The sequence below is a fragment of the Nyctereutes procyonoides genome, unplaced genomic scaffold (genome assembly GCF_905146905.1).
Source record: "Nyctereutes procyonoides isolate TBG_1078 unplaced genomic scaffold, NYPRO_anot_genome, whole genome shotgun sequence".
NCBI classification, from domain to species: domain Eukaryota; kingdom Metazoa; phylum Chordata; class Mammalia; order Carnivora; family Canidae; genus Nyctereutes; species Nyctereutes procyonoides.
This window is the reverse complement of record NW_026575029.1, coordinates 5,028,651-5,055,743: the sequence shown is the minus strand read 5'-3', so window position 1 is coordinate 5,055,743 and position 27,093 is coordinate 5,028,651. Positions and strand designations below refer to the sequence as shown.

Below are 27,093 nucleotides of genomic sequence, written 5' to 3'. Positions count from 1 at the left end.
TGCTTAGTAAACAAAAAAGGAGAGATTATGCAAATACGTGTGGGAAATAAACTCCGAAGCTCACGGACATTCTGCTCCGCTGGTAACTTCACCCTCTTTCTGTAGGGCCTTTTTTTTTTTTTTTTTTTTTTTAGGTGAAACCTTACAGAGCCCCCGTGTATGAAACAGGTGGCCCCCGGGTGTCAGGGTCAGACTTTCCTGCTCCTGCAGCCTCTCCCTCTGCCGAGGCCTCCACCCCCACCCGCACCCCAGAAGTCTTTCCGGGGAATTCTGGGAGTTCTTGGAACGTAGTGTGAAAACACCACAGCGTGACATAAAGATCACAGACACGAAGACAGACCCTCACATTGCATGCTGATGCTCTTGGGGAGCCCTTGGTGGCCTCCCTCGCTGCGGGGTCTTCAGGCTGGCCTGCCTCTGCCGAGCAGGGCAGATGCAGGCAGGTGGCCACAGTCCCTTGTGGATGGTGATCTGCTCTCTGCTGCTCCCTGCAGTCCCTCCTGTTTCTGAAGTTCACATCTGACTTTGTCATTCCTGAAATTCCTTCTGTGGCTCGCCATCCCTCACCATCCCTCATAGGATGAAGGCCGGGGGCACTCAGCTCTTCCCTCATGGTTGTCCCTATGTACCTGTGCCCCTTCTCTTCTACTCCCCGCAAACATCTGCCTACAGGTCCCACCGCTCCCCCAAACCCCCCACCAGGCACACTCCTACTTCAGCACTGGATTCAGGCTGCACGTCCTCAGGGAAGCTTCGCACTGCTGCTTCTAAGTCCCACCCTCACCCCCAGGTGCTGCACCACCACCTGTTCTTCTCTGCCCTAGTGTCGGCCGGCCGTGCAGCCTTCTCTGGTGAACTGGGAACTCTGGTCTACCCCTCTGTCTCCTCCACTTAAATTGAAGCTCCTCGAGAGCAGGGATGTTTTGGGGAGGGGAGATGACTCTCTTTCCCGAGTAAATCCCAGGCCCCCAGCAAATGCCTGACACATAAAGGGCACTGAGTATTCAGATGAATGAATCAAGTTTCTGCACAAGTGCATTTGTGGAGATGAGAATGGCAGTTATTAAATAAACCAGCTGCAAGTTAATAAAGTCAGAGTTCAGTTTTTAGTCTTGTGCTGTACGCCTTTCGGTAGTAAGTCGGTTTCAGTGAGATCTCAGGTTTTCAAGGCAGGTTCTACTTGTTGAGGCAGTTGGAGCTTCCACCGCTCTGTGGATGTCTTTCCACTTGAGTGGCATTGACTGTGGCCGTAACAAACTGCTGTGTTCAGGGTGGGTCATGTTCATAATACAGGGAACAGGCAAGAGTCATGGAGGGGGCGTGTGTGCTCGTGTGTACGTGTGTGTGGCGAAAGGCCGGGTTTTGAATGAACTGCTTACTTGAAAAAATTGTCTTTCTGCAGGTGATGTGTCACCAATCAGCATGTCTCCCATCAGTCAATCTCAGTTTATCCCGCTTGGGGAAATCCTTTGCTTGGCCATCTCGGCAATGAACTCCGCAAGAAAACCTGTCACCCAAGAAGCACTGATGGAGCACCTGACCACGTGTTTCCCAGGTAATGGGAAAGGAATGTAGCACTTTCCAAATAGAGGTGTGTTCTGGTTGTTCTAAGCCTTCACATGGACTGTTCCACCCATTTAAATGTAGTTAGAAAAAAAAAAACTCTTTGGAAACTGGAAACTTTTCTCAGTTCTGTAATTAAAAGTCAAGGCACCTCTTTACTTCAAAAATAATTTGCTGTCTTCACGTAATGCTGTAACAGTTTTTTAATTGGGACCGAGAAGAGGAAATTGAATCAGAATCCATAAAGAATTCTGGCAAAAACTACCAAGGTTCTGTTCAACCTCAACATAACCTCCTCGAAATATATGAACATCATGATTCATGGGAGCGTGTCAGAAAATTTTCGTCCCAAGGGTTTACACTAAAGCGACAATAAATGTCAAAAAGAAATACATCTTGAATGCTTGGGTCATGGCTTGATGAGTTGTAGTAATATACTATTTGATAAATTAGCTAAAATCGCATTTAAAAAAATAAAATGTTTCCTTTTCTCTTAAATATTATAAAAAGAAGACAGTAGGCCAATTGCCTATCAATGCATGAATGGCATTTGGTGCCTCCAATGCCAGAAGATGTTAGGAACAGTGATAAGCTAAAGACTCCATGGGCTACCTCAAGAGAGGCAGCCCACTACTCAGCTTCAGTGTATTGCCACCCCCTCCCCTGCAAAAAATGGATAGTTGTAAATATCCTACTTTCTTCAGACCTAAAAATTCAGTTTTATGTGAAATCTGTAGACTTCCTTAACTATTGGCCGTTGTGTGGGGTGTGTGTGTGTGTATGTGTGTGAACACATGTTAACATGTGTGCCAGTGACATGCAAGTCAAATAAAACACATCACTGGGCCACCAGTTTGCCAGCGTGGCTTGGACTCAACCTATGCTTGCATTAAACATGAACCCTTGACACAAGTTTTCATGCAACCTAGAAGAGACCTTGGTAAACAGAAACTATAGGCTGTATCCATTAGCTTTTGCTACCCAAATGCTGGGTAACAATAGCAGAAAGTCAGTGGTATCCAGAAACGACCATTTATTTAGCTCAGGTTGTCTGTGGGTTCTCCGAGAGTCAGCTGATCCAGACTGGACCTGCCCAGGTAGCTCTGCTCCACCTGTACCCCATCCTTTTTGAGAAAAGACACAAGTAGAGGCCTATTTCTGCTCACTGGGTTGACAGAGGCACAAGAGAACAAGCCTGGTTGTACAAGGGCTCTTCAGCCCTTTGGTCACGCCATAGCCACTAATATTTCATTGGCCAAAGCAAACCTGGCAAATTTAAGGTCAAAGTATAGGAAAATGCACCCAACCCATGGGACTACTTCTAAACTAAACACTCATCTACCATCCTGGGTCTCCCCACTTTTCCTTTTGCCCCAAAGGAACTTCATATTTCTCTCCCAGTGATTTTTTCCTCCCTTCTTCAGTTTTCTAATTAACATGTTTTGAAATTATATATACTGTTGAAAAACTCTAACACAAAATCCACCTTTGCAACCTACAAATTGCCTTAAATTTTCTAATATTATCTCTGAATATTCTTCACTGATTGCCTTTCTTTTTTTTTAAGATTTTATTTATTTATTCATAGAGACAGAGAGACAGAGAGGCAGAAACACAGGCAGAGGGAGAAGCAGGCGTCATACGTGGGACTCGATCCAGGGTTTCCAGGATCACGCCCTGGGCTGCAGGCGGCGCTAAACCGCTGCGTCACTGGGGCTACCCACTGATTGCCTTTCTTTGTTACCTTCCAGGCAAACCCTTTTCCTTTCATTAGTAAGATTATCAGAGTTCCAGATGAGAGCGATCTAAGGAGACTGATGTTGTTCATAGACGTAATGCCCTTGTGAAGAAAGACATTATATCTGGTTGGGTATGTCTGGTTAGCCTTCTATCTGGTTAGCCACTTCTGACATCAAATGCCCAGTAGCTTTTAAAATCCCTCTATTTTTAGTAGCTTCATGAGAGATCACATAGCTCTTCCAAAATTGGTTACATCTCTCCCATCACTGGGCTATAAAATAGAGAATGGGAAGAACAGAGGGCAAGTATGTAATAGTCAATTGTGGAAAATAGCAAAATGAAATAGTAAATTGCCAAGCAGCTGATTACAGTATCACTAAGTTGGGATACTTTAGAGAGAAATTCATAGGTCACTTGTGCTTAGAAGAACAACTGCTTTGCTAGGTTTTATGTTAAGTGAGCCTAGATCTCAAGGCCTCGTCAGATGGACTTAGAGGAGCGAACCTAACCTTCTTCATCTTTGTGACACTGATGACTAACTGGTCTACCCTAGTTGCCGGGGCAGGGTAGTGGGGGTGGAGAATACTCTACAGACCTGAGTCTAGGGGACAGGTGGCCAAACTATGGCTTCAGGCTAAGTGTGGCCCACCACTTGTGCTTGTAAATAAAGTTTTATTGGAACATAGTCTTGCCTATTTATGTATTGTCTTTGGCTGCTTATGCTGCAGTTACAGAATTGAGTAGTTGCAGCTGGGAGATCATATGGCTCACAAAGTAGTTACTTTCTGGCTCTTTACAGAAAAAGTGTGCCAGCCACAGGTTTACGGTATGGTAGTAATGATTTAAAGCTTTGTTCAGCAATAGCTCCATATTTTAAACTAGTATGTCATAAAATGAGGTTATTTCCTGCCTGTCTTCCTTCTTCCTAATCTCCCTCCTTTCTTTTCTTTCCTTGCTTGGACATCCTTCCTTTCTTTTGCTAGCATTTAAGCTTCAGAACAAAACAATTTAGAAACTTGATACTTTCAAATTCTATTTGAAAATGTATTTTCAATGACAGTGCTAAAACTCTGGAGGGATTTAAATATCATATTTATGGTTTTTTTTTCTTAAGGTAAGACTATTTAATTTTTTTTGAGACTATTTACTTTTTTTAATTTTTTTTTATTTATTTATGATAGTCACAGAGAGAGAGAGAGAGAGAGAGAGAGAGAGAGAGAGCAGAGACACAGGCAGAGGGAGAAGCAGGCTCCATGCACCGGGAGCTGGACGTGGGATTCAATCCCGGGTCTCCAGGATCACGCCCTGGGCCAAAGGCAGGCGCTAAACCACTGCGCCACCCAGGGATCCCGACTATTTACTTTTTTAAAGCTTACTGTTTGAAAATAAAGTTTTGAAGTCTAACCAAATATTATTAAAATATTTGAACTCTCATATTTAATGTCAATGTATAAATAAAAAGCATAGTCTAGATTTTGGGCTCTATTACTGCTCTGGACATCCATAGTCTAAAAAAAGTTTTTTAGTGAAAAGCCGTCTTGTGAGAATGTCTGACATCCTGAAATGTGAACCCTTTTATCATTTTCCTATATTGGTTGAATTTTGAAAAACCACTTTTGTGTGCCAGTTTCCATTACAGAAACAAGAATTTTTTTTTTAAGGTATAAAAAGAGTAAATACTTGCTTCTCAGCTAAGTAAGTACTCATCATCCATCCATCAAGAATGATCATTTAAGTCAGACTAGTACTTGTTGAGTTGTTACAGTTGGGTCTTCCTGAGAGGAAATCTGACCCTCAGAAGAGCTGCTAATGGGGTTGAAGTTGGTTTTCGAATTTACTAGAGAATGTTAATGTTATATACCCCATGTTCTACCTCCCAACTCATCTCTTTAGATCAGTTCTTGCAGAAATCTCCCTTTTCACACACGAGAAGAAATAATCCAAAGAAGCCCACTCAAAGTTTCTGTCCGAAATGCTTAACATCTAGAATGTGTGCAAGCGCTATCTGTTCCCATGGTTGTCAGATTTGCGGGATTAAAGAGATATGCAAGTCTGAGTAGTATCCTGTTGTCATGCAGTGTTTTTAGGTATCTGTTTTTGCTTTGGAAAGATGTAAAGGCGTGGAAAAGGAGAGAAGTTAGGTTTCGGCCCAATTTGGACATATCTTTGTTCTTTAAGCGCTCAAAATCCAAATTCGTGGTGAACTTTGGGAATAGAATCTGAAGTGGTGGAATGTGCAAAACATTGAAAATACCCATCACAACCATCTCTTTTTCCAGGTGAGCCCTGCAGATTTCTCATGGAAGTCTGGATTTCAGAGACAGCTGAAAATACCAGTCATTCTACGAGGGCTTCATAATAAAATAATCACGCTAGGTATCAGTGAGTCACAGAGCTTTGAAAACTCACAAGTGGAAGGGTGGAAAGTGGATTGGACAGGGAATGTTTCTAGCTTGTTTTTTCAAATTAAACATTGTTGGACTGATAAACATGAAAACTTTAAATGTAAATTCTCCTTGGAAACTTGTTCTTACTCCTTCAATTGGGAACAATCCAAGCACTTATTCTTAATGGCAAATAAACACGACGACACCGTAGTCATGATTCTGCGTAGGTTCCTGAGTTTTCTGGGATCAGCACTTGGAAGGCCTACAGTCAGCAAATTCTGTGTGTAGTACTAGCTGTTTTTCTGCATTACACCTCAGCTTGCCTTTACTACAGCAGCAGAGTAAACTGGTCAATCATGAATTCTGAGAAATGAGCCTTACCGCTTTTTCTGAAGAACTTGTTTCTCTTACAGTATGGATTGCAGGCATGCTACCGTGTGAGTAAGATACAGTTAGTTTTGGTCTGGGTTGGCCACCCACAATGCTGTGCCACGCAACCCCAGTGGGCATCCCCCGTGAGGCTGCAGTGTGCCTAGTGTGTCTCATCTTGGGAGTGGTAGTCTGTGTGAATGGTGCTCCCGAACTTGTTTAGCAGAAGGCCCTGGTTGTGAGGAGGCTATAGAATTTTTTTTTTTTTTTGACAGCACTCAGGACTTTCATATATGTGGTTTGGTTGTATCACTAGTTCCATTAGAGTTCATTTTGTGCAGAAACTATCATAACAATTTTAAAAATTGTTATTATACCAGCCTTGAAGCCATTTGCATAAAAACCCCCATACATCTCTCGAGGACTAGACTAAAGGGAAAGGATGCAGCTCAAAAATTAAGTAATTATACTACACAGGACATTATGCATAAGCAATGTTACCTTTCCCACCTCGGCCAAGAAGGATGCCTTCTGAAGATGGTAACACAGATGGATGGGCAGGGCACGTCACATGCATGGACTCTTTCCCAGGCCGTTACTAATGCTTTCGTATCCCACTTTTGTAGTTTTGGAAGGACTGCGAGAGCCTAAACTTAGTTTACCCTGCTGTTCTACGTTGCTACACGATGTTCTCTGAAGGTAATCTGGTTTCCATGGGTCCTGCCCCAAAGTTGAGACTATTCATAGCTAATGTTTCTAGAGCCCCCGCTAAATGTCAGGCACAGCTCTACAGACTTGAAGCTCATTTAAACTCACGACTACCCTATGAGGGTACGTGCTGTTATCATCCAGCTGCTGACAACTGTGAACAGAGGCCCACAGAGGTGTTAGTTAAGTTGCCTAAGGCGGTACCAGCTGTATTAGTTTTCTAGCATAGCCCTCACAAAGTACAGGGAGCTTAATCAACAGAAATTTGTAGTCTTACGGTTCAGGAGGCTCACTCTACAAAATCAAGGTATCTGCACAGTTGGTTGGTTCCTTCTGAGGTCTTTGAGGGAAGAAACTCTTCCAGACTGTGCTCTTTGGCTGGTGGATGGACATTTTCTACCAACGTTTCTCCACACTGTCATCCCTCTGTGCCTGTCTCTCCATACAATTCCCCCTCTTTACAAGGGCACTGGTCATGTTGGAGTAGAGCCCACCCTGAAGACCTCAGTTTAACTTGTTTATCTCTGAAAAGAACCTGGCTCCAAACAAGATTATATTCTGAGATTGGGGGGTTAGATTTAAATGGAGGAATGGCATGGGGGGTGAGGGTTGCATAATTCACCCACTACCACAAGCTAAAAGTGATGGAGCTGGGGTTTGAATCCAGCAGTGTGGCTCTGGGATGGAGGCTTTCAGTCTCCATGTGACACTGCCTTAACTGTGTTGGGTTGAATCACGTGAAATTGCCATTTTGTGGGTCAGACACGGTTGAACATTGGTAGTATGATTTCAGCCTACTTGGACCTACTTCCAAATTGTATCATTGGGATCCAACTAGTCAGTACTACCATCCTCAGTGTACATGGCACCGAGGGATGGAGAATACCTAAGAAATAAGTAAATGCCCTATTACCTGGAGAGTTTGTACTCTCTTAAGAATTTATACTCTTCGTTCTGTCTCTTCAGAAAGACAAAGCATAAGCATGCGCACAAAACCCTTTGAAAACAGTATCTGTCACTGTGCCGGGAAGTATCTGTCATTTTCTTCTGGAATTTCTATTCTAGCGAGTATGGCAGCTTCAGACTCAGTGACCAGACAGACGTAGAGCATCTGAGATTTCACAGGGGTATTTATTAGGGCTGTCTGGTTATGAGGCAGAAAAACTACCTCCATCCTGCTGACTTAGTCCAAGAAGGAGAATGTTCTCACTTGAATATTACCACTACTGTAGTCACTTTCAAAATTGAAGGTGATGATTTCTGAATTAGAGGGTGCATCATCAGCCATGGTCAAGTCTAATTGCTCTTTTATGCAACTTACAAAATTTAGTTTATTAAGTAAGCTTAATCTTGAAAAATGAGTGTATAGAATAGCTTCCAGGGTATACAGTGGCCTCTGTATGCGTTCTGTTTTGCTTTTGAATGCCAAGACAGCTGTTTCAACCCAGTGTCCCTAGTTTTTTGTACTGAGAAGGGCTGTTTTGTAAATGTATATGACATCATGCAAAACATTTTTCACTTCCCTTTCCTTTAAAAATACTCTGCCTTTGATGGCTCAGTTCAGTAAAAGGCCTCATGACAACAGTACCAGCCTCGCCGCACCTAGCTTCCAAGTCTCTTCCTGAACACCTCTGAGTCCTGCTGACTTGTGGTGCAATAATACTTTGAAGCTTGGCAAAATTAACAGGATTTTGTCTTGTCCTAGTTTGGGCTGCTGTAACAAAATCCCATGGATTGGATGGCTGAAGCAACAGACACTTAATTCTCATAGTCCTAGAGGCTGGAAGCTCTGAGATCAAGGCACCTGCAAATTTGGTGTCTAGTGAGGGGCCCTCTTGCTGGCTTGAAGATGGCCATATCCTCACATGGCAGTGGGGCTGGGGTGGGAGTAGGTGGGGAGCTCCGGTTTCTTCCTCTTCTTATGAGGGTACATCATGAGGGCCTCACACTCAGGAACTCCTCTAAACCTAGTCACCTCCCAAAGGCCCTCACATCAGGGATTAGGATTTGCACGTAGGGATATTGGGTTGGGGGTACAAACATTGAGTTCATAGCACATTCTGAAAAATCAGGAACTGACAGTAAGTTCCTTCTACGTTCTCATGAGTCTGTGTTCCCTTTGGTTTTAGGTGTTCCCACCCCAAGCCAAGAAATTCTACGGCACACGCTGAACACGCTGGTGCGGGAGAGGAAGATCTACCCAACTCCGGATGGCTATTTCATCGTGACTCCACAGACTTATTTCATTACTCCTTCTCTCATAAGAACTAACAGTAAATGGTACCATTTGGACGAGAGGATACCTGACAGGTCTCAGTGTACCTCTCCACAGCCCGGAACCATAACGCCCTCTGCCTCAGGCTGTGTCAGGGAAAGAACATTGCCCAGAAACCACTGCGACTCTTGCCACTGCTGCAGAGAAGACATGCACAGCATGCATGCTTCCACTCTGCAGAGAAAACCTGCCAAGGACTGCAAAGACCCCTATTGCCCTCCTTCACTATGCCAGGTGCCACCCACTGAAAAGAGCAAAAGTACTGTAAACTTTTCTTACAAGACAGAAACTCTCTCAAAACCTAAAGATAGTGAAAAGCAGTCCAAAAAATTCGGACTCAAGTTATTCCGGCTAAGTTTTAAAAAAGACAAGACCAAACAGCTCGCCAACTTCTCTGCCCAGTTTCCTCCTGAGGAGTGGCCCCTGCGAGATGAAGACACACCAACTACCATCCCTAGGGAAGTCGAAATGGAAATCATTAGGCGTATTAACCCGGACTTGACCGTGGAAAATGTCATGAGGCACACTGCACTAATGAAGAAACTTGAAGAAGAAAAAGCGCATCGGAGTAAAGCCGGGTCCTCTGCCCATCACAGTGGAAGAAGTAAAAAGAGTAGGACTCATCGGAAGTCCCATGGAAAGTCTCGGTCACACAGCAAGACACGAGTGTCTAAAGGAGACCCTTCGGATGGTTCTCATCTGGATATCCCAGGTGACAGAGAGTATGACTTTTGTGACCCTCTTACCAGGGCACCCAGGGAGGGCTGCTTCATCATTGAACACAAGGGAGATAACTTCATCATGCATAGCAACACGAACGTGATTGAGTCTCATTTCCCCATGACACCAGAATGGGATGTGTCTGGAGAACTGGCCAAAAGGAGAACTGAGATGCCTTTTCCTGAACCTTCCAGGGGAAGCTCCCACTCAAAAGTGCACCGAAGCCACAGCCATACCCAGGACCGAAGGTCCAGGAATGAGAGATCGAGCAAAGCCAAGGAGAGATCCAGATCAATGGATAACTCAAAGGGCCCTCTGGGTGCTTCTTCTCTAGGGACACCTGAAGACTTGGCTGAAGGCTGTAGCCAAGATGACCAAACCCCCAGCCAATCCTACATTGACGACAGTACTTTAAGGCCTGCACAAACAATTGGTCATCAAAGGGCTCATGTTTCATCCACAAGCTATAAAGAGGTGTGTATTCCAGAAATCGTCAGTGGCAGCAAGGAGCCTTCCAGTGCTTGTAGCCTTTTGGAGCCAGGCAAACCACCTGAGAGTTTGCCACCCTACGGGGAACTCAGCTCTTGTCCGACAAAAACAGCGACAGATGACTATTTCCAGTGCAACACCTCCAGTGAGACGGTCCTCACGGCGCCATCACCTCTGGGAAAAAACAAAGAGGATCATGACACTCTGACTCTGGCGGAAGGGGTGAAAAAGCTGCCTCTGTCTGATAGGCAGGCCCCACATTCTTCCAGAGAGCCTGTAGGGCACAAGGAGGAGTCACCAAAAGGGCCAGGCGGGGGCCCAGCTGCCTCGGGCGCGGTGGCAGAAGGGATTGCCAATGGACGCCTCGTCCAGCACCACGGCGCCGAGCCCAGCAGCCTGGACAAGAGGAAAGAAATATTCAGCAAAGACACACTGTTCAAACCTCTTCACAGCACCTTGTCTGTAAACAGCTACCACAAATCGAGCCTGTCCCTCCTCAAATCTCTCCCGAAGACACCTGCCGACGCACTGCCAGGCCGATGCGAGAAACTGGAGCCGCCCCTGGGGACCTCAGTGGCACCAGCCATGCCTGGTTCCCAGCGTCAGCAGGAGTCAGGGGGGAACCAGGAAGCCTCTTTTGACTATTACAATGTCTCTGACGACGACGACTCCGAGGAAGGGGCGAACAAAAACACGGACGAGGAAAAAAACAGAGATGACGTAGGCACCATGCAGTGGCTCCTTGAGAGGGAGAAGGAAAGAGACTTACAGAGGAAATTTGAAAAGAACCTCACCCTCCTTGCCCCAAAAGAGACCGACAGTGGCAGCAACCAGAGAGCCACCCACTCGGCACGCCTTGACAGCATAGACAGTAGCAGCATCACTGTGGACAGTGGATTCAACTCCCCACGGTAGGGAGAGGCATCTCTGCGCACACGTGCACACACACACACACACACCTATCGGGGCCTGGGGCTTTATACAAACAACTTGAAAAGTTTCTGATTTCACAGTTCTAATTCTGTGGATGCGGGTTAAGGGTTGTATGAGTTGTACTGTTAACAACCTGTTTCTAACTTCTTTTTCAGGAATTGAAACAAATGTTTCTGCAGCTGTAGAGATCACCAATCTGGACTGGTGGGTTGGCTCCCTCCCTCAAACTTGCATCAGGCCAATCTAACTAGGACCAACATTTTCCAGGATTTTTCTTCTGTGTTTATATTGCCATCATGCTGATAAAAGAAGGGGTTTTTTTAGGTCCTCAAAAATAGTAACTTTTTGAGTAGAATGAGTGGTCAGTAGTCAGTTGGGGTTGGATAGGGCTTGGGTATAAATTGATTGATTCAAGGACAGGTCCTTTTAGTGGGAATAGCAGATGTCAACACCTTTCCAGGGGATCTAGATGCTTGTTGTCTTTGCAGTCCCTACTCTGTGTGCTCCCCACCCCACCCCCACCTTCTCCAACACTTCACATCCACAGAGGAATGGAACATTGTGTCTCTCACAGAACAGTGAGGGGCCTGTGTCCCATTAGATCAAAGCCTGTGTCCGCACTCAACTCTCTCCCCCTGCAGAACTGACACAACCTATTAAGGGGCTCTAATCAGAGCTGGTAATTCAGCAAAGGGTTAACAACAGAGAGTGTGCAATGCCTAATGGTTATGTCCAGAGCGCTCAAGTGGTTCAGGGTTAAGAAAGCAAAAGAGAGTCTATGGAACTTCCTTTTCTCCTCCTTAATTCTTCCTTCTCCTCAAAGGGCAACTCAGGACCTAATTCTCCTTCTAAATTCTACTCCAGATTGGTGACTCTGAGATGCAGAAATACTCTTGAGAGGTGGACATTTCTCATTAGCTGCGATTCCCAAGATTCTCTGATACTTATAATTTTAACAAGTACCCAGATATGATTCTATACTTCATATATTTTAATTATTAAGAATGAAACTTAGTTCTGTTGTGATCATCTCACTTTATCTCTGGATAATTTGGGGACAGAGCATGCCTAATCAGAATCGGGAATCATTAATTTGTCCCATATTAGGCTTTTATGTCTTAAAGAGCTAGTTTTTTATTATTATGATGATGATTTTTGCCGTGTAACCTTTTTTTCCAAGTTAACACATGTGTGGGAGTCTAATGTCTAAACAAACCACAGAGGTGGTGCTCTGGCGAAAGTGGATGTGAGGCCAGGAGCCCCACATCTCCCCTGCTTGTTCCTCAAGGAGTCCACACTGACCTCTGGGAGCCATGGCACTCAGTCTAAAAATGACTGGCCTACCTGTTGAGTGACTTTTCTACAAAATAACTTTTGCTAAATATTTTTTAAACGCTAGCCTCAAATCTTAATTTATTTACCAATTATTTTATATGTCCTTTTCTTTCTATTTCCCTCTTCTCTCTTTTTTTTTTCTCTTGAATTTCTAACAGTGGATGCCAGAGAGGCATAATTGAAGGTCTATAATTGATGGTAGACGTTCAAACCATCACTTATGGAGGGTGTGGTTTATTTGCCTGTACCTTGTGTTCGACTGTTTCTTACTATATAGACTCTGCTTGCCCAGTGCTCTTCGCACCACAGTTTCTGACCTAGCACTGTGCCCTCTCGGCCCCTGCACCCCCACAGAGGGAAGACTGCACTCCTCCAGACATAATCGCTAAGGAGACATTGAGAGTAGTTTAATGGGTTCTAACTCAACAGCCTACCACCACATGCTACTGAATGTTTTTGTTTGTTTGTTTGGGGGCAAATAAACACAAATACTCGTGAAATAGTTGAACCAGTCTTACCACAGAATGTATGATTTTATCTCTAAATTTGGGATGCAGAATTTATGAATGAGATTATTCCTTGAAGTAAGTTTTATTTTCATTTCTTTAATGATGTACTTAAGGCTAAACGCTTAGTCATGGTAGGAGGTAAGATCGTTCTGAGGCAAGACAGCTTTCTTACATTTAGCTACGGGTCTTTCCACTACTGTTAGGTAAAGTTTTCTCTACAGGAGTACATAGATCACCCATAAATTTCATGCTGTTAGATAATCTACAGAACAATTCCTAATTTTGCCCCTCTCATATTTAATATCCTCTGGTTAGAAGTCAGGTCACAATTGGTTTTTAAACTGTGTTTTCGGTACACCTCAGTGAATCAGCTAAGTTGTTTTCCGAGGCGTGAGGACAGCCTATGAAGGAGAATATTTGAGTTATAGGGAGTTTTAGGCTCCAGCATGAGGAATATTTTAACCAAATAGCATCACCCAGCTGCTACCTCTCCATTGGGGTGAGATACAAAAACCTCAAGTGGGCAATTTATTCAAATCTTTCAGTACATATTCCACTGAGCAACTAAGATCCAACAACAACAGCAACAGCAGAGAAAGGTGATCTCCACACTCCCAGCTTTCAGTGCTGGCTCAGAAGTCATGTTCAGCCACATTCCCGAATTGAGTTCGTTTCGTTGGGAGCTAAAGGGTTTTATGAAGGAAAAAAGAGTAGAAGCTTCAACTGTGATAATTAGATGTAATATTGAAGAGGAGAAATCTTGACCTGAAAAGCCTGAGATTCCAAATATGAGGCCAAAAACTGGTTGAAAGACACAGTGTGAAAAGCAGAGGTAATGAAGCTGCCAGGGACGGGTCTGTTTAATGTAGCACACGAGCATGTGCTGTCGGAGTGCGGGGCCAAGGGAACACGTGCATCCAGGGTGAACAGCACAGTGGCTTGGTTCACTTCTTCTAAAATCAACATCTTATTTTTTAAGGCTGCACCCCATTGGGTTTCTTTTTCAAGAAAGGAAGAACTTCCAAATTTGAGGAATATTTTTACTGCTAATGGCTCTGTCTCCGCTAGCATCATCACACCCAGAACCCTCATTATGAATGTCACACCCTGCACTTGTTATTACAGCACTAATGAAATAGATCCTTTGGAGGAAGTGGAGTGCTGTATATATTTATCACTATTAATGGCTCTGGCCAAAGGCAGTCAGAGGCATCTTAGAGCACAGACAGCTCCCAACATAGATGATCTTTTGCAGTGATGTGTGTGCACAGTGCCTGGCATACAGCAGGTGCTTGACGAATATGAAGCCAGTACCTCAAAAGTGGGATTCAAAGGTTTAAGCTGGTTTAAGATCCTTTGGACCTTAAGATGCATTTTTCTAAAGAAAAGATGTCATTAGTAATGTATGGATTTTGACACCAACTCATAGTAGTTCCCAGATGTTAGATGCCAGATGTACAACTGAAGTAATTATGATGTAACTAGCTTTTTAGTGTACAGATTCAGTGCTTACTTCTTCACAATCACTCTGTGAGTAGGTAGAGCCCATAACTCTCCTCATTTTAGATTAGGAAGTAAAAAACTGTAAAAAGTTACTGTCACGATTAAGAGTGAAACTGAAGGAACGTGTCATGAAATCTTTGGGGTTCTACATGTTGACTGCCCTTCTTCCTTCCCTTGCCTGACCCTGTGTCTCAGCTATGGTGCTGGCAAGCCAGTGGGGAATTTTCTTAGGGAAGGCGTAAGGCAGGTAAGTAGGTGAGTCTAGCACTTACCATCCCTTTGGTGATGATGTTTTGGGGTATTCTTTAGGTATGCTCAGATCTGCCGTAAGCACAATGAAAGAACGTGATTGATTTCTAGAAATGTATTAACCTCCTGGAGGTATACTTTGCAGTCAGGAAAGATCCAGTTGTCTTTTTGGTAGTCCGTGAACAAACTTTCTTTTAAACAATTACCTCTTGGCTCCCTGATGAAAAGCGAACTCAAGTCCACAAGAAGTTAGGATGAAATAAGCCATTATCTAGGAAGTGCTGCCAAAGTACAGGCATCCCCCGCTTTCTGAAACTTTGCTTCGCTTTTTCCAAAGACCTTCCATTAGTAACCACTTTCTTCATGAAAGCAGAAATCTTTGGAGTTCTTTCAGTTAGCAAAAACAGAGATTAACATTAGGTCTTTGGTAAAAGTGAAGAGGCATAAGAGGCATTAATGGGAGCATTCAGAAAGCAGGTGTATACACCCTGCTTTACACCATTCTGGCTTAAAAGATGTCATATGAACACCCTATTCTCTGTTAGTGGGAGAAACCTGTGTGGGGTTCAGACAAAATTGCTCTTAATTTAGTAGGGGAATGAAAGAGAGGTGGCGAGGATGTCTCCTACAGTAGTCAGACCTGTTGGCTAGTTTTAGCAGGCTTACATCAGTGATGGGGGCCAACTGTCACAGAATATTTTCTAAACTTTGAATCTGTCCAGTAGGGTGGATGGATGCTGTGAGCATCACTGGGGTTTCTTCAGTTTCTTTGTAAACCAAGTTTCTTAGTGCCATTTTGAGGACTTTGAACATGGAACCTGTTCAGTTCCTGTCAGTCTGGCCATGTAATCTTATTTTTGCTATTGCCCTACACATTTAAAGTGTTTTGAATCTCTTGGAGCAATAAAACAAATTCAAGAGTTTCTAACTAAGAAAAATTAAAAGAGAAGTAGATACACTAGAGCCTTTAGATCACCTCTATTCTGTAAGAATCCTTGAAAAAATGAAATATTTCTACCCAAGTCAGGGAGAGGGGATGTGAACTTCACAAATGAATGGGGAGGTGGGGGAGAATCTAAGATTCCTTATCTGAAAATACAGTGTATTTCCATGAAAGTGTTAAAATTTGCAACAGAGGTGCAAAGTGTTTTAAGACTAATTTTATTCCCATCAGGGTGGCAAATTAGCTAATGGCGTGCTTGAAGTCCACCAGAGTCAAAATCTGCTAATCAGGAATGAAAACAGAATCATTAGGGGCAACATTGAGTTTATTCATTTATTCAGTGAATTTGCAGCCTGAAATGAAATCATCACGTATGTGTATTTAAGAGGATTCGTCTCTAAAATGAACGCGATAGCCATCTATCACTTCAATTTTGGAAGCGGTTTCCTTGAATGGGAAAGAAGGGAAAACATTTAAAGTGCATTTAGCTGGATGAAAACCCCTTTATTCAGGGTGCCGCTGATCCTACTAATGTGTGTGTGTGAAGGCTTCTGGAGCCCCGGCTGGAGGAGCATATGTGAATAATCAGTGTGAGGTGGTGTATATATGACATCATAAACCAACAGAGGAAATCCATTAACTACATCATTTGCTCTTTCCCTGGGGCTCAAGAGATAATTATTTATGTTTAAAACAAAACAAAACAAACCCTTTTTACTCTTTTAGCACTCGGGAGAGCCTGGCTTCCAACACGTCCAGCATCGTTGAAAGTAACCGTCGTCAGAATGCTACCTTGAGCCCGGTCCATGGTGGAGCTGGCCCGGCCTTCAGCTTCCGAGCAAGTACGGACCCCGCCACGAATGAAGCAGAGAAGTTACAGAAACCTTCCAACTGCTTGCAAGCTTCTGTTACTAGTGTGTGACAGTGGTTCTGCCCCAGATCTCCTGTCTCATTCGATATAGCCAAGTTTACGACACTGGGACTGATGTTTACATCTTGGGAAAGACAAGCATCTCGACCACAGTTTTTGTGTTTACTTAAACTGTGCTGCTAAGTAGGCTAGGGCAAAAAACAAAAATCTTTATTTCAGAGTATTGCTTTTCACATTTATGGCTCTGTAGCAACCGAATAGCAGTAGGGGTGATATGTATACTTTTGCTTCACTACTTGTAACTGAGCACACATAGGAAAGTCTAGACACTGTAAGTGTGATATGCATTCCAATGTCATGAAGTTGCCAATTCCATTTTTAAATGCCACAGATGCGTGTTGCTCCCAGTCTGTGGTCAGAGGGTGCCACGGAACTGATCCTTGACACTTCCAAAAAAAAAAAAAAAAAAAAAAAAAGCAAGCCACCACAAAATGTCAAATGCCAGGGCCCACCTTGAGGGGGAAATCAATGTCAAACTGACCAGAAGGGACCCCAGCCCTTTGTGTGTGAATTGTTTATGCACCAGTCATTTCTCACTGTGAGTTTTTGTGACACGATTTTGCAGGAGCCCGTGGAAGTGTGTCAGAAGGGGTCGTGATCGAAATTCTGGGAGTGTTTGTTTTCAGGATTTTGTTTATAAGTGTAACAGATGCTTGTCTGATTTTTAACCTTCCATAATCACAAACAGGAATATAGGCCTCTGATGCTGAAGTGGACAAAGGAAGGGGATCCCCAGCCTGGCTGGGGCACAGCACTAAAGGGATGGAAGAGGGAAATGGGGACTCTTTCATGGTGTCAATCAGATATTTAAGGAAGATGATTTCCTCCTTGTGAAACTTATAATGAATCCTATCTTACTATAATAGATACGATAATTAGTTTGTTTAAAAGCAAAATGTTCTTTGTGATACAAATGAAGAGTATGGCCTGGGGATGTTATTCTTTCTAATGGAAGGACATTAATCTATTTTATGTAGTTTTAAATAGAATGCCTAAATTAGGCTATGGGAGATCATTTTTAGTGGTTATAGGAAAGAGCAAATTTAGGGAGAGTTGAACTTCAGGCCTTTTATTCCTGGAAAGATATCTATAGAGAAAACTTTAAAATAAGTTTTGATTAGAAATATACATGTGCCCATGTAATTACCAACAGAATGTGCTCATTCTGCAAGTATGGTATAATCTGAACTTGTACTCCCCTAAAATGTATCAGAGTAACAATTATGCATACATGAACTATGCCAGAGTAATGTTTACAGATACTTTGTAACCAATTTCAGGAGGCATTTTTAGGTGGATGTATAGTTATTAGCCCAAGTTATTTCAAAATGGTTTGTTAACATTTCACTTTGGTTTACAATGTCACATTGAATACAAGGACGACTCAGCAGCAAAAAGGGATTACAAATAACCAAGCTTCAACTTTACAGAAAAGAGACATTTCAAAGTTCCCCATTTCATTCTATGAGAACAATGGACGTAAATGTGTAGACAATGAAAAATTATTTGCAGAAGGGTTACGTAGGACACAAGTAGTGGTCTGACCAAAAGTTTAGTTTAGTGGCATGTGATGTTTGGAGCCATATAACCATAAGATACATATCCAAAAGTAAATCTAAAATCTTTCCATGTAATTGGCATAAGATATGTGTGAAACATTTCTGCTTCGGTAGTAGATTCAATCACGAGTGATCTGTTTAAAGAATGCACTCCTATACACAGTTGGGCCAATTCTTGAAGCATGTGGATGCGGCCTCATGCTTTTTTCAGATATTTGGAAGTTGCATTAGGTCAAACTGGACTTACCGAGTTTAGTCTAGGTTCCTTTTTTGTGCTTATAATGAAACGTAAGCACATTTCTTGGTTAAAAACCCTTATACCACTAAAATGCTTAAGTCAGTTGGCTTTCAGTCTCATGCCTTATTTCCTCCAAGGCATGCCCCGATTACCCAAAAATGCACTATTTGTCTCATTGCTTAAATATGTCCAGAGGGAATGATAATGTATCTAATAGACTATACACAGAGTCTCTTTCCTTGGGGAGTTGTATACCATACGGTTACTAAATTCTTCTAAATTCGTTTTTTTCTTTTTTTCCAAAAAACCTGCTCTCGAGTGTTGAATCATACCATCAGTTCATAAACAGCGGAACCATTGAAATAACACATCAGCCTCTAGTTGATCCTCTGAAAGTAGCCATTATCATAATCAAATGCTGTGTGGACAGGAAAGGAAAGCATTACCTTGAAGAGAAGCTTTAAAATAGGAACTTATCGCTATATCACAAGAAACAGGTTTACAGAAGACATTATTAAAATGTGTATACTATTTGCCTGATGCTATAGGGTACATGATTTTAAAAACAGCAACAAGAGGCTCCCTTTCGACCTGGAGCCATGAGAGTAGGAAAAGTTGGGCTTTAAAGATGATACAGATAGACGTAAGCAGACGGTCCCTACAGAGATGTCCCCGTAGGCGGCTAATCAGGAGCCTTTGGGTGGGGGAGGAGTGGCAGCGGGAAGCAGGTTAGAGACGTGCCCCGAGATGCTCTACCCATGGCGGGCCGGCTTCTCGGTGACCGAACGCTCAGCCCACGCCAAGCTTTGCCAACATCCTTTTCCTCCCTGAACTGATAGCTTTGTGTGACGTGGCTGCTTATCTAGTCTTCACTTCCAGTTTATCAGCTGAAAGGTTTACAGGACTGAATCTGTGTAGCGTTCAACTTGAAAGGGTCAACCCGTCTGTCGGCATTTTGCACACTTATGTATTATTATGATGCAGCATATTCCTTTATGGCAATTTTTATTTTTACATATAACTACCTCCATAAATTTGATGAAGCGGCAGCAGTGTGTTAAAGTGTATTGTTCAGCAAAGCAAAGTTTGAAACCTTCGTAAACATTAGGCCATGGCGTTCTGTGTGTGTGTCAGTGGTTGCCCATGTGGACTCGTGACTTTTTCATGGCCGTGCTTTTGTTTTACGGCATTATTTCGCTTTCAGATGTAAACCTGTCTCTCCCCTCTTTCCCACAAAAGCACACTTGATTTTGTTGCGGACGAACAGAAGGAAGCTTAAATTTCTTGTCTCTCCCTACACCCCCCCCCACCCCTTTCCTGCTAATGAGAGTTCTCTCCAGTGAAGGGCCAAGCGGTAAACATAGTTCAGCGAGCTGTTTACTCCTGTAAGAATCTGATTTGGAAATTCTAGGTTTTCAGTAGTAGAAGACACACGGCAAATTTGGACTGTGCCGGCTTTGAAGTACTTTGGGCCTCTCTGCCTTCACTCACCTGCTACCACACCGAGCCCAAACTTCATCTTAATTAGAAGAGCTGAGTTCTGTTAAATAATGTGTATTCCATTTTATATATTTTGCACATCTCAGGGGACCTTAATGAGCATATGAAAAGGGAGGGGGGGTGCCATCAAATAGAGAAGACAGATAGAAGAGCTGATTGGGGGAACCAAGCAGGATAAAAATAGCAAATCAGTGCTTCTCTGATGTTAGGAAGCATAAGTTGAAAGTTGATCTGGACTAACGATGACCTGAACACCAGCCGTTCCCAGGTCTCCCCTTCTCAGAGCCCAACCCAGCGGTTCGAAGGTATAAATTTAAATCCTACCGCAGTCGCCATGGGGAGAAAAACCTGTTCGATGAAAAAGAAAGCGTTGTGTGGTTTTGGTTTTGGTTTAGGTTGGCACAGCTTTGTAAAATCCTACCCAGGAGAAACCACTTATCGCCACCAAGTGTACTTGAAAATAAAGTTTTTAACTTAAATCATAGGCGTATAGCTCACAATACAATAGAGAACCTATTTTGAAAGGTCGCGCCATTTATAACACGGGCAGTATTTGAAACTTGATTAAAAGCCAACAACAAACTATCATGACTTTGCCAGTTCCTTTGGGGATCTCAAAGTGCTTCCAAAGCATTCCGATTGACAAACAATTAACGAAGCCAGTCCTATTTGTGATACCCATACTTGAAATGGACAGAGGGGGGACTTAAAGTTACCCAGAAACTCAGTGGCAGCTACCAATGATCTGTCTTCTGTCTGATAGACCATCATGAGAAATCCCTAAATACGATGCTATTTTTCTGATGTGTGCTAATAAAGTCGAAGCAAACTAATACAACTGTACACTTTTGTCCATTTTCATTCAAAAAGGTCAGGGTGTTTGGAATTTTACAAAACCCACCCCAAAGCCGTTGTGGTCAGAGGCAGATCCTAGACATACACCCTTGTTTACAGTATCCTATCGGGCTTCTGAAAATTCCTGTGCTAAAATACCATCTTTCAGGAACATGACTGCTCCGGGCAGTGGAAGGTGCTGAAACAGAAATCGTAATTAAAAACTTTATCAAGTACTCTTCACCGTGCTGCGTTAGCACAGTAGAAATTCAGTACAATATATACTGAGTCCTAGGGGAAGAATCTGGATTTCCAAGGCAGCTGATCTAGTTCTAGGTGTTTTCTCCAACTCGGAGATATCAGATCCTTGCTGAGGATCTTCTCCGTTGCCACAGGCCGGTCACAGAACCAGCTAGCAGCATGCTGGCAGGCGACAGCAGAGCCCCCCAGCAGAAGTGATCCTGTCCTTTCCTCCCCACCCCCCACATCACTGTCCTGCCCGTTCTCTTCTGTTAGCGAGGAGCCAGGCTTGCTGCACACGTTGAGGGCTTGGGGAGGAAGCTAGAACACAGGAAGAACGAAGGCAAAAGCACAGAACACATTGCTTTGCTTTGGGTTTAGTAAAATACAGGCAGGAAGGAGATTACTTATCGGTCTGATCCTCGCCAAGTTAGATAAAAGAATCAGCTGTCACTCCGTCATTCTCCCAGAAGGTTCTACAGTATTAAGGATACATCCAATATTTTCCCATAGATTTTTATTTAGGAGGCATTTCATAAATTATGTATACGAACAAATTCATGATTAAATTTCCTGGCGTGTTTGAAATAGGCGTTGGCATCTCTCTGATGGAGTTCATCTCTGCGCCTTTTGCAGCAGCATCCCGGAGAGGGATTCCCTGGTGATTGCCCCTCTAACGCATAATCCTGTGTTTTTACGGTTGTTCTATGACTTACAGTTGCTGATTTGCAAGGTTGAGAATTCTAAAAGGCTCAAGGGGGACTAAACCTTCTTATGACTGTATATTATGTTATAGGGCTTTAATTGCTCATTGTTGGCTTCAAATGCAAACACACACACACACACACACACACACACACACACACACACACCCTGCCAACGAGGGAAGGGGAGTCTCACAAGGGAGGAGCAAATGTAAGGCTAGAGGCTTGGCTGGTCCACGTACAGCTGCCTACCTCCCTGTCCAAAGGCTGACCCTGGCACCCCCGTTCCCTTGCTCCCACCAAAAAGAGGTACCAAATCTGAGATCCGAGAGCTCCTCCAGTATCAGTCCTCTGCAGTTATGGGAATCATGAAGTACACACTCAGCAGCTCCTTGCCCGCCTTTCCTCCGAGGTCCTTCGTCCTTGTCTCCTTCCCACTACCCCCGCTCCCCCCCCCCCCCCGCCTACATACTGATCCACTACCACGCTTTCCACATTGGAAGGAAAGGGCAAAATAGTGTGTGGTATTGTGCACACATGATGGGTTAGGACTAGAGCTGCCCTGGGGTCACCTTCATGTAAGTATTGACAGCTACAAATTAAGGTCCTTAGAGTAGTTGACATAGATACTACTTTCTAGAAGACAATTAAATTTCAACGTTAAGTTTAAAGGGATCATAATTCTGCAGGTATCTTTCTCTGAGTGACTGAATGTGACTATTGCATTGGGGTAAATGAATTAAGAAGTGCAAGTGGGATTTACTGTATGTTAGAAAGGAGTTTTGCAGCCAAGACTGCCTTGAATAAAATGTGTTTGCACTGAAAAAAAAAAACTTTAAATTACTTGGTCTCTGGTTGCTGTAAAGGTCATCCAAGATGGATGTTCTGTTTATATTGTATAGTATTTCATATGAAATAATTACAGTTCATGAAATGTCTTCCCTAATGTTACTGATTTATGACAGCACATTTGTAACATGGTTTTTATCGTGTCGGTGTGCCATATTGTAAATGATGATGGCTTGTCATGCTTAGTATAATAACTTAAAAGGAAAAAAAGCACAGGGATTTTTGTAAGTCTATATTTGAAAGTCCCTCCATATGGTAATATTGTGTTCATGTTGTTTATGTAGTGTTGTGTGAAATATCCATTTTGGATTGTGTTACTTTTTAAGATATTAAATAACATTTGGTTATATGTCTAAGTGGATTTTTTTAGTACTTGAGCGAAAATACTTGAGGTGAGACCACTTTCTTTCTCTCTTCAACTAATCGGAGTTTGTAACAAATTTTTAGTGAACACTCTTTGTTATTAGAGCTCTTGAATTAAAACAACTGAAAAGGGAAATAATCTGATCGGAATCTTTTTCCAGGCGTACTGAAAAAGCCAGTTTGGGGCTAGCTATTCAAATTTAAGAGTCAGGTTTAGGGACCCCCAGGATTACGTTTCTGTGAAATTAGAAAGCAGTGGGGTTGGTCTGTTTTGTTAGTCCTCACATCACAACTTCTATCCCCAAATAAACGTGATTCCTTCTCCAATGAACACTGGTGGGGGGCAGGTGGGGGGGTGCTATCCACATATTCCCATGAGATGCTTGCACAAGTTGGGAATTCCTCCATGTTTCACTGTCTCCAGAATCTTTTAGATAACTCTCTTGGCTGTCCTTCACAGTGGCAAATCTTTGTCCTTGGAGAGCACAACCTTTTTTCAAGCCAAAAGTAATCTACTGTCAAGCAAATGAGGAAGCTAGGAAACAGCATTATTAGTCAAAAACAATAGGAAGCTATAATGTTGAGCCTGATTTTCTTGTAAAGGCAATACCCAGAGTGGTCCTCCGATGATGACAGTGTCATTTGGATGAGCGTGGAGAACCCAAGGTGACCATTTTGAAGGGCAACTCTTATTTTCTTGCCTGAGTTCGTCTCTATATATTTCAAACTGTCTCAATTCAGACACTTCATTTGTCAAGCACAAAGTTAGGAAGAACAAGAATACTGGGAGAATATGTGGGTTTTACACCAGGACCAAAAGCTACTGTTCTTAAAAAAAAAAAAAAAAGAGTCAAGGTAACTGTACGTTCCTTTCAGAGCGATCCAGTGACCCAGACACATGGAGGAAATGTGGTGACTTAAGAAGATGGAAGGCAGGATTCTGGTTCCTTTGAGAGAATAGTCACAGTTCATAAAAATCTTTTCTTTCCAAAGGAAATGGTATGGTTTTAACTTATTTTTAAGTGTTTAGAGTGGTAGGTTTTTTTTTTTCCTCCGTAAAGCCAAGCAGAGTGCTCAGTGTGCACCTCCTGCCCTGTGACAGCTGTGAAATCGAGAGCCACTGAATACTAAAAAGGAGGTATTCACCTGACTTTAATAATTTATTTAACTGTGAAATCGTATCCCTACTGTGGGAATACTTGGATTTCACGATATTCCTCCCGTTTGGGCCCCGTGACTCCAGACTTTTCCTGTAAAGCAAATAGTTAATCATGTAACACATGGAGTCAGTGTGTGTGATGAATATTTACAGAGCACACCCCACCAGCCAGCAATGTCAAGGCAAAGCAAGGCACCTGCCCTCCAGATAGGCTGAGCAGGGTTTCCTGGTGAATCTTCTTTTTCTTTTTTCCTGGTGAATCTTCTGAAAAGAACTGCCTCAGAAGTGCTATGTCAAGAGGAAGAGGGAGATACGATGTATTAGATGAGAGATGAGGTCAGAGATGCTCATTTGGGATTCAAGGGACAAAACAACTCATGAGGTTCAATGATGAGCGTGTTTTTTTCCTCCTCGGATCTAGGACTCTGGGGCTGGTGTCTGTGGGTCAGGTGGAGGGAGGGTCCTGTGTTTCCAGCCTGCATGGGCCTCTGCAGATGCCTCTTTAGATGGGTTACCCTGAAGTGCACCCAGCATGTTCCTCCTGGGTCACCCTCCTTCATCTCCCCGATTTCTTTCCCTTTGTTGTAAAGCTCCATGCATTTTTTTCTTTTCTATTTCCTTGGGCTTATTTTACTTTATATTACTTTTCTCTATGCTTAACCAAGAATTTTTGTTTGTTTGTAGTTATGTTTTCTTGTCCAATGTTTGGACTCTTTCCTGGTTTCAATTATTTACCTGTGAATATATATATATAATTATTTTTATTTTATGTATTGTGTACTAATGATATATTTACATAGTATCATATATATTATAGATGTAAAATGTATTGTAATGTATGATATATCATGTTATATATATATAATCTGTATGTAGCTACAATTGGTTACTCGTATTTTAAATTTCATATTTATATTACTCTATCCTCCTTGGATCCACAGACCACTGTCTTCACTCAGTCTCACTTTTACTCACCTTTGCACTAGGATCTTTTTGTTCTCCAACACTTGGATAGAAATCTGCCACCAGATGATCCATCAAAGGTCTGATAAATCACTGGCAACTTCCAGAGATGAGAGCTAGCTAGCTAGATACCGCACGAAACCAAAGATCTCTGTATTGCTTATAGTCTATAAATGGCAACTAAACAAAAGATGTCATGCAAAAGGCTATACTTTGACTTCTGTGTGACTCCCTTTTAATGGTGTGTTGAGAATTTCTTATCTTGGGACATTAGTTTTGAATATTTTTATATCTGTGCTTCAAGCCAGCATCTGCCATTCTTTATTATGCTCTAGATTGTGTGTGTGGGGAAATCTCCCCTGAAAGTCACTTCCTTTAAAGTTAGTAATAGCTCAGTGGTTTCTAGCATTTCAAATCTCATTCTCAAATATCTTCCACCAGCATAGCATTTCCCCATTTGCCATCCGGCTAGAGATCGCAAAGGTACCAGGGGTCTGTCTCACCCAGTGTCACTTCACATTGTTTGTTATTGTTGACAAGACATGCGACAAGTTAACAAATGTTAAATGGATTGGAGATGACAGGGTCCCCCCCCCCATGTTATTTGATGGCAGTTCATAAGACATCTGTGCTGAATGTCAGAGGATCGATATTCAGACTTGGAAGCTATACAGTGTACCTGTATCAGGGACAGAGTGATGGCCTTGGAAACAGAAGATTCCAGGTCCACAGTCAGTGTTCTCCTGTGCCTCCTTTTGTGTCCCTTTAAAAAGGACCAAATTAGGGGAATTATAGCAGGTGCCAGCTGGCCTCATAACAAGTCAGACAAATGGATATGATAAAGGTTATGCTTTACAATTGATTTTTGTTCTAGCCAATTAATTGGTAGAACTACCAATGCTTACATGTCCCTAAAGATTTTGGCAGCCAGAGTATTTTGTAGAGTGCTTATTTAGAGTAAAGCACTTCCACTGTGTGTGGTGTGTGTGTGTGTGTGTGTGTGTGTTTTTAAGATTTTATTTCTTTATTCATGAGAGACACACACAGAGAGGCAGAGACACAGGCAGAGGGAGACGCAAGCTCCCTGCGGGGAACCTGATGTGGGACTTGATCCCACAGCCCCAGGATCACGACCTGAGCCAAAGACTGATGCTCAACTCCTGAGCCACCCAGGTGCCCCACTTCTGCTGTGTTTTTTAAGGCAAACCTTTTACAACAGTTTTCTGAATTACAGAATTATCTGTGACTGTAGTAGAGAGAGTTCCTGTTGGCCCTGTCTTTAACATCTTACATTAATATGGTCTGAGGCTTGCAATGAATGAACCGACATCGATACATTAGTGTTCACTAAAACAATACTTTATTCGGATTTCCTCGGTTCGTCCCTACCATCATTTTTGCTCCAGGAGCCATCCAGGATGCCACATTACATTTAGTCGCTATGTCTCTTAGTCTCCTCTGGTTGGAGACCATTTCTTAGACTTTGTTTTTGATGACCTTGATAGTTGTGAAGGGTACTGGTCAGGAATTTTGTGCAATGTCCCTCAATGTGGGTATGTCCTATGCTTTTCTCATGACCAGGCTGGAGTCACGTGTGATTGGGAGGGGGATCACGGAGGTAAGGTGCCATGGCCAACACACCATATGGAGAGTAAATACTACCAATATGACATCATCATTGATGTTAACTTTGATCACCTCGCTTGAGGTAATGTTTGAAAGTTACTCTTTCTCAGCTTCCATACTGTAGTCTTTGGAAGAAAGTCACTATGCTCAGCTCACACTTAAGGAATGAGGGTGATGCTCCATCCAAATAGATTATTTGGAACTCTTCTGTACAGATGTGTCTCGTCTTCTGCATTTACTCATTCAATCATTTGTTCCTATCAATATAGAATCATGGATATTTATTTTATACTTTGGGTTATAGTCCATCACTACTTGATTTATGTTATTCCTTGCGTTTTTCCAGCATTTGCTATTGATTGCTGTTCCAGTTGGCTCTGGTATCCTTTTGACACATCCCTATT

The 27,093-nt window shown here is 42.8% G+C and overlaps 1 protein-coding gene across 4 annotated transcripts in view; it reads left to right on the top strand.

Moving 5' to 3' along the window:
- The window catches only part of STOX2 (storkhead box 2), a 163,085-nt gene extending 140,158 nt beyond the window's left edge, over positions 1–22,927 (top strand). For 3 of the 4 annotated variants that reach the window (XM_055315700.1, XM_055315701.1, XM_055315699.1), the window contains 3 exons: positions 1,403–1,555; positions 8,897–11,162; positions 16,450–22,927. In XM_055315700.1, coding sequence (XP_055171675.1) covers positions 1,423–1,555; positions 8,897–11,162; positions 16,450–16,645 — 2,595 coding nt within the window. In that variant the 5' untranslated portion in view covers positions 1,403–1,422 and the 3' untranslated portion in view covers positions 16,646–22,927. Of the gene's footprint in view, positions 1–1,402; positions 1,556–6,685; positions 6,759–8,896; positions 11,163–16,449 lie in introns of those variants that run through there. The other variant, XM_055315702.1, reaches the window with a different exon arrangement.
- Positions 22,928–27,093: the final 4,166 nt, after the last annotated feature.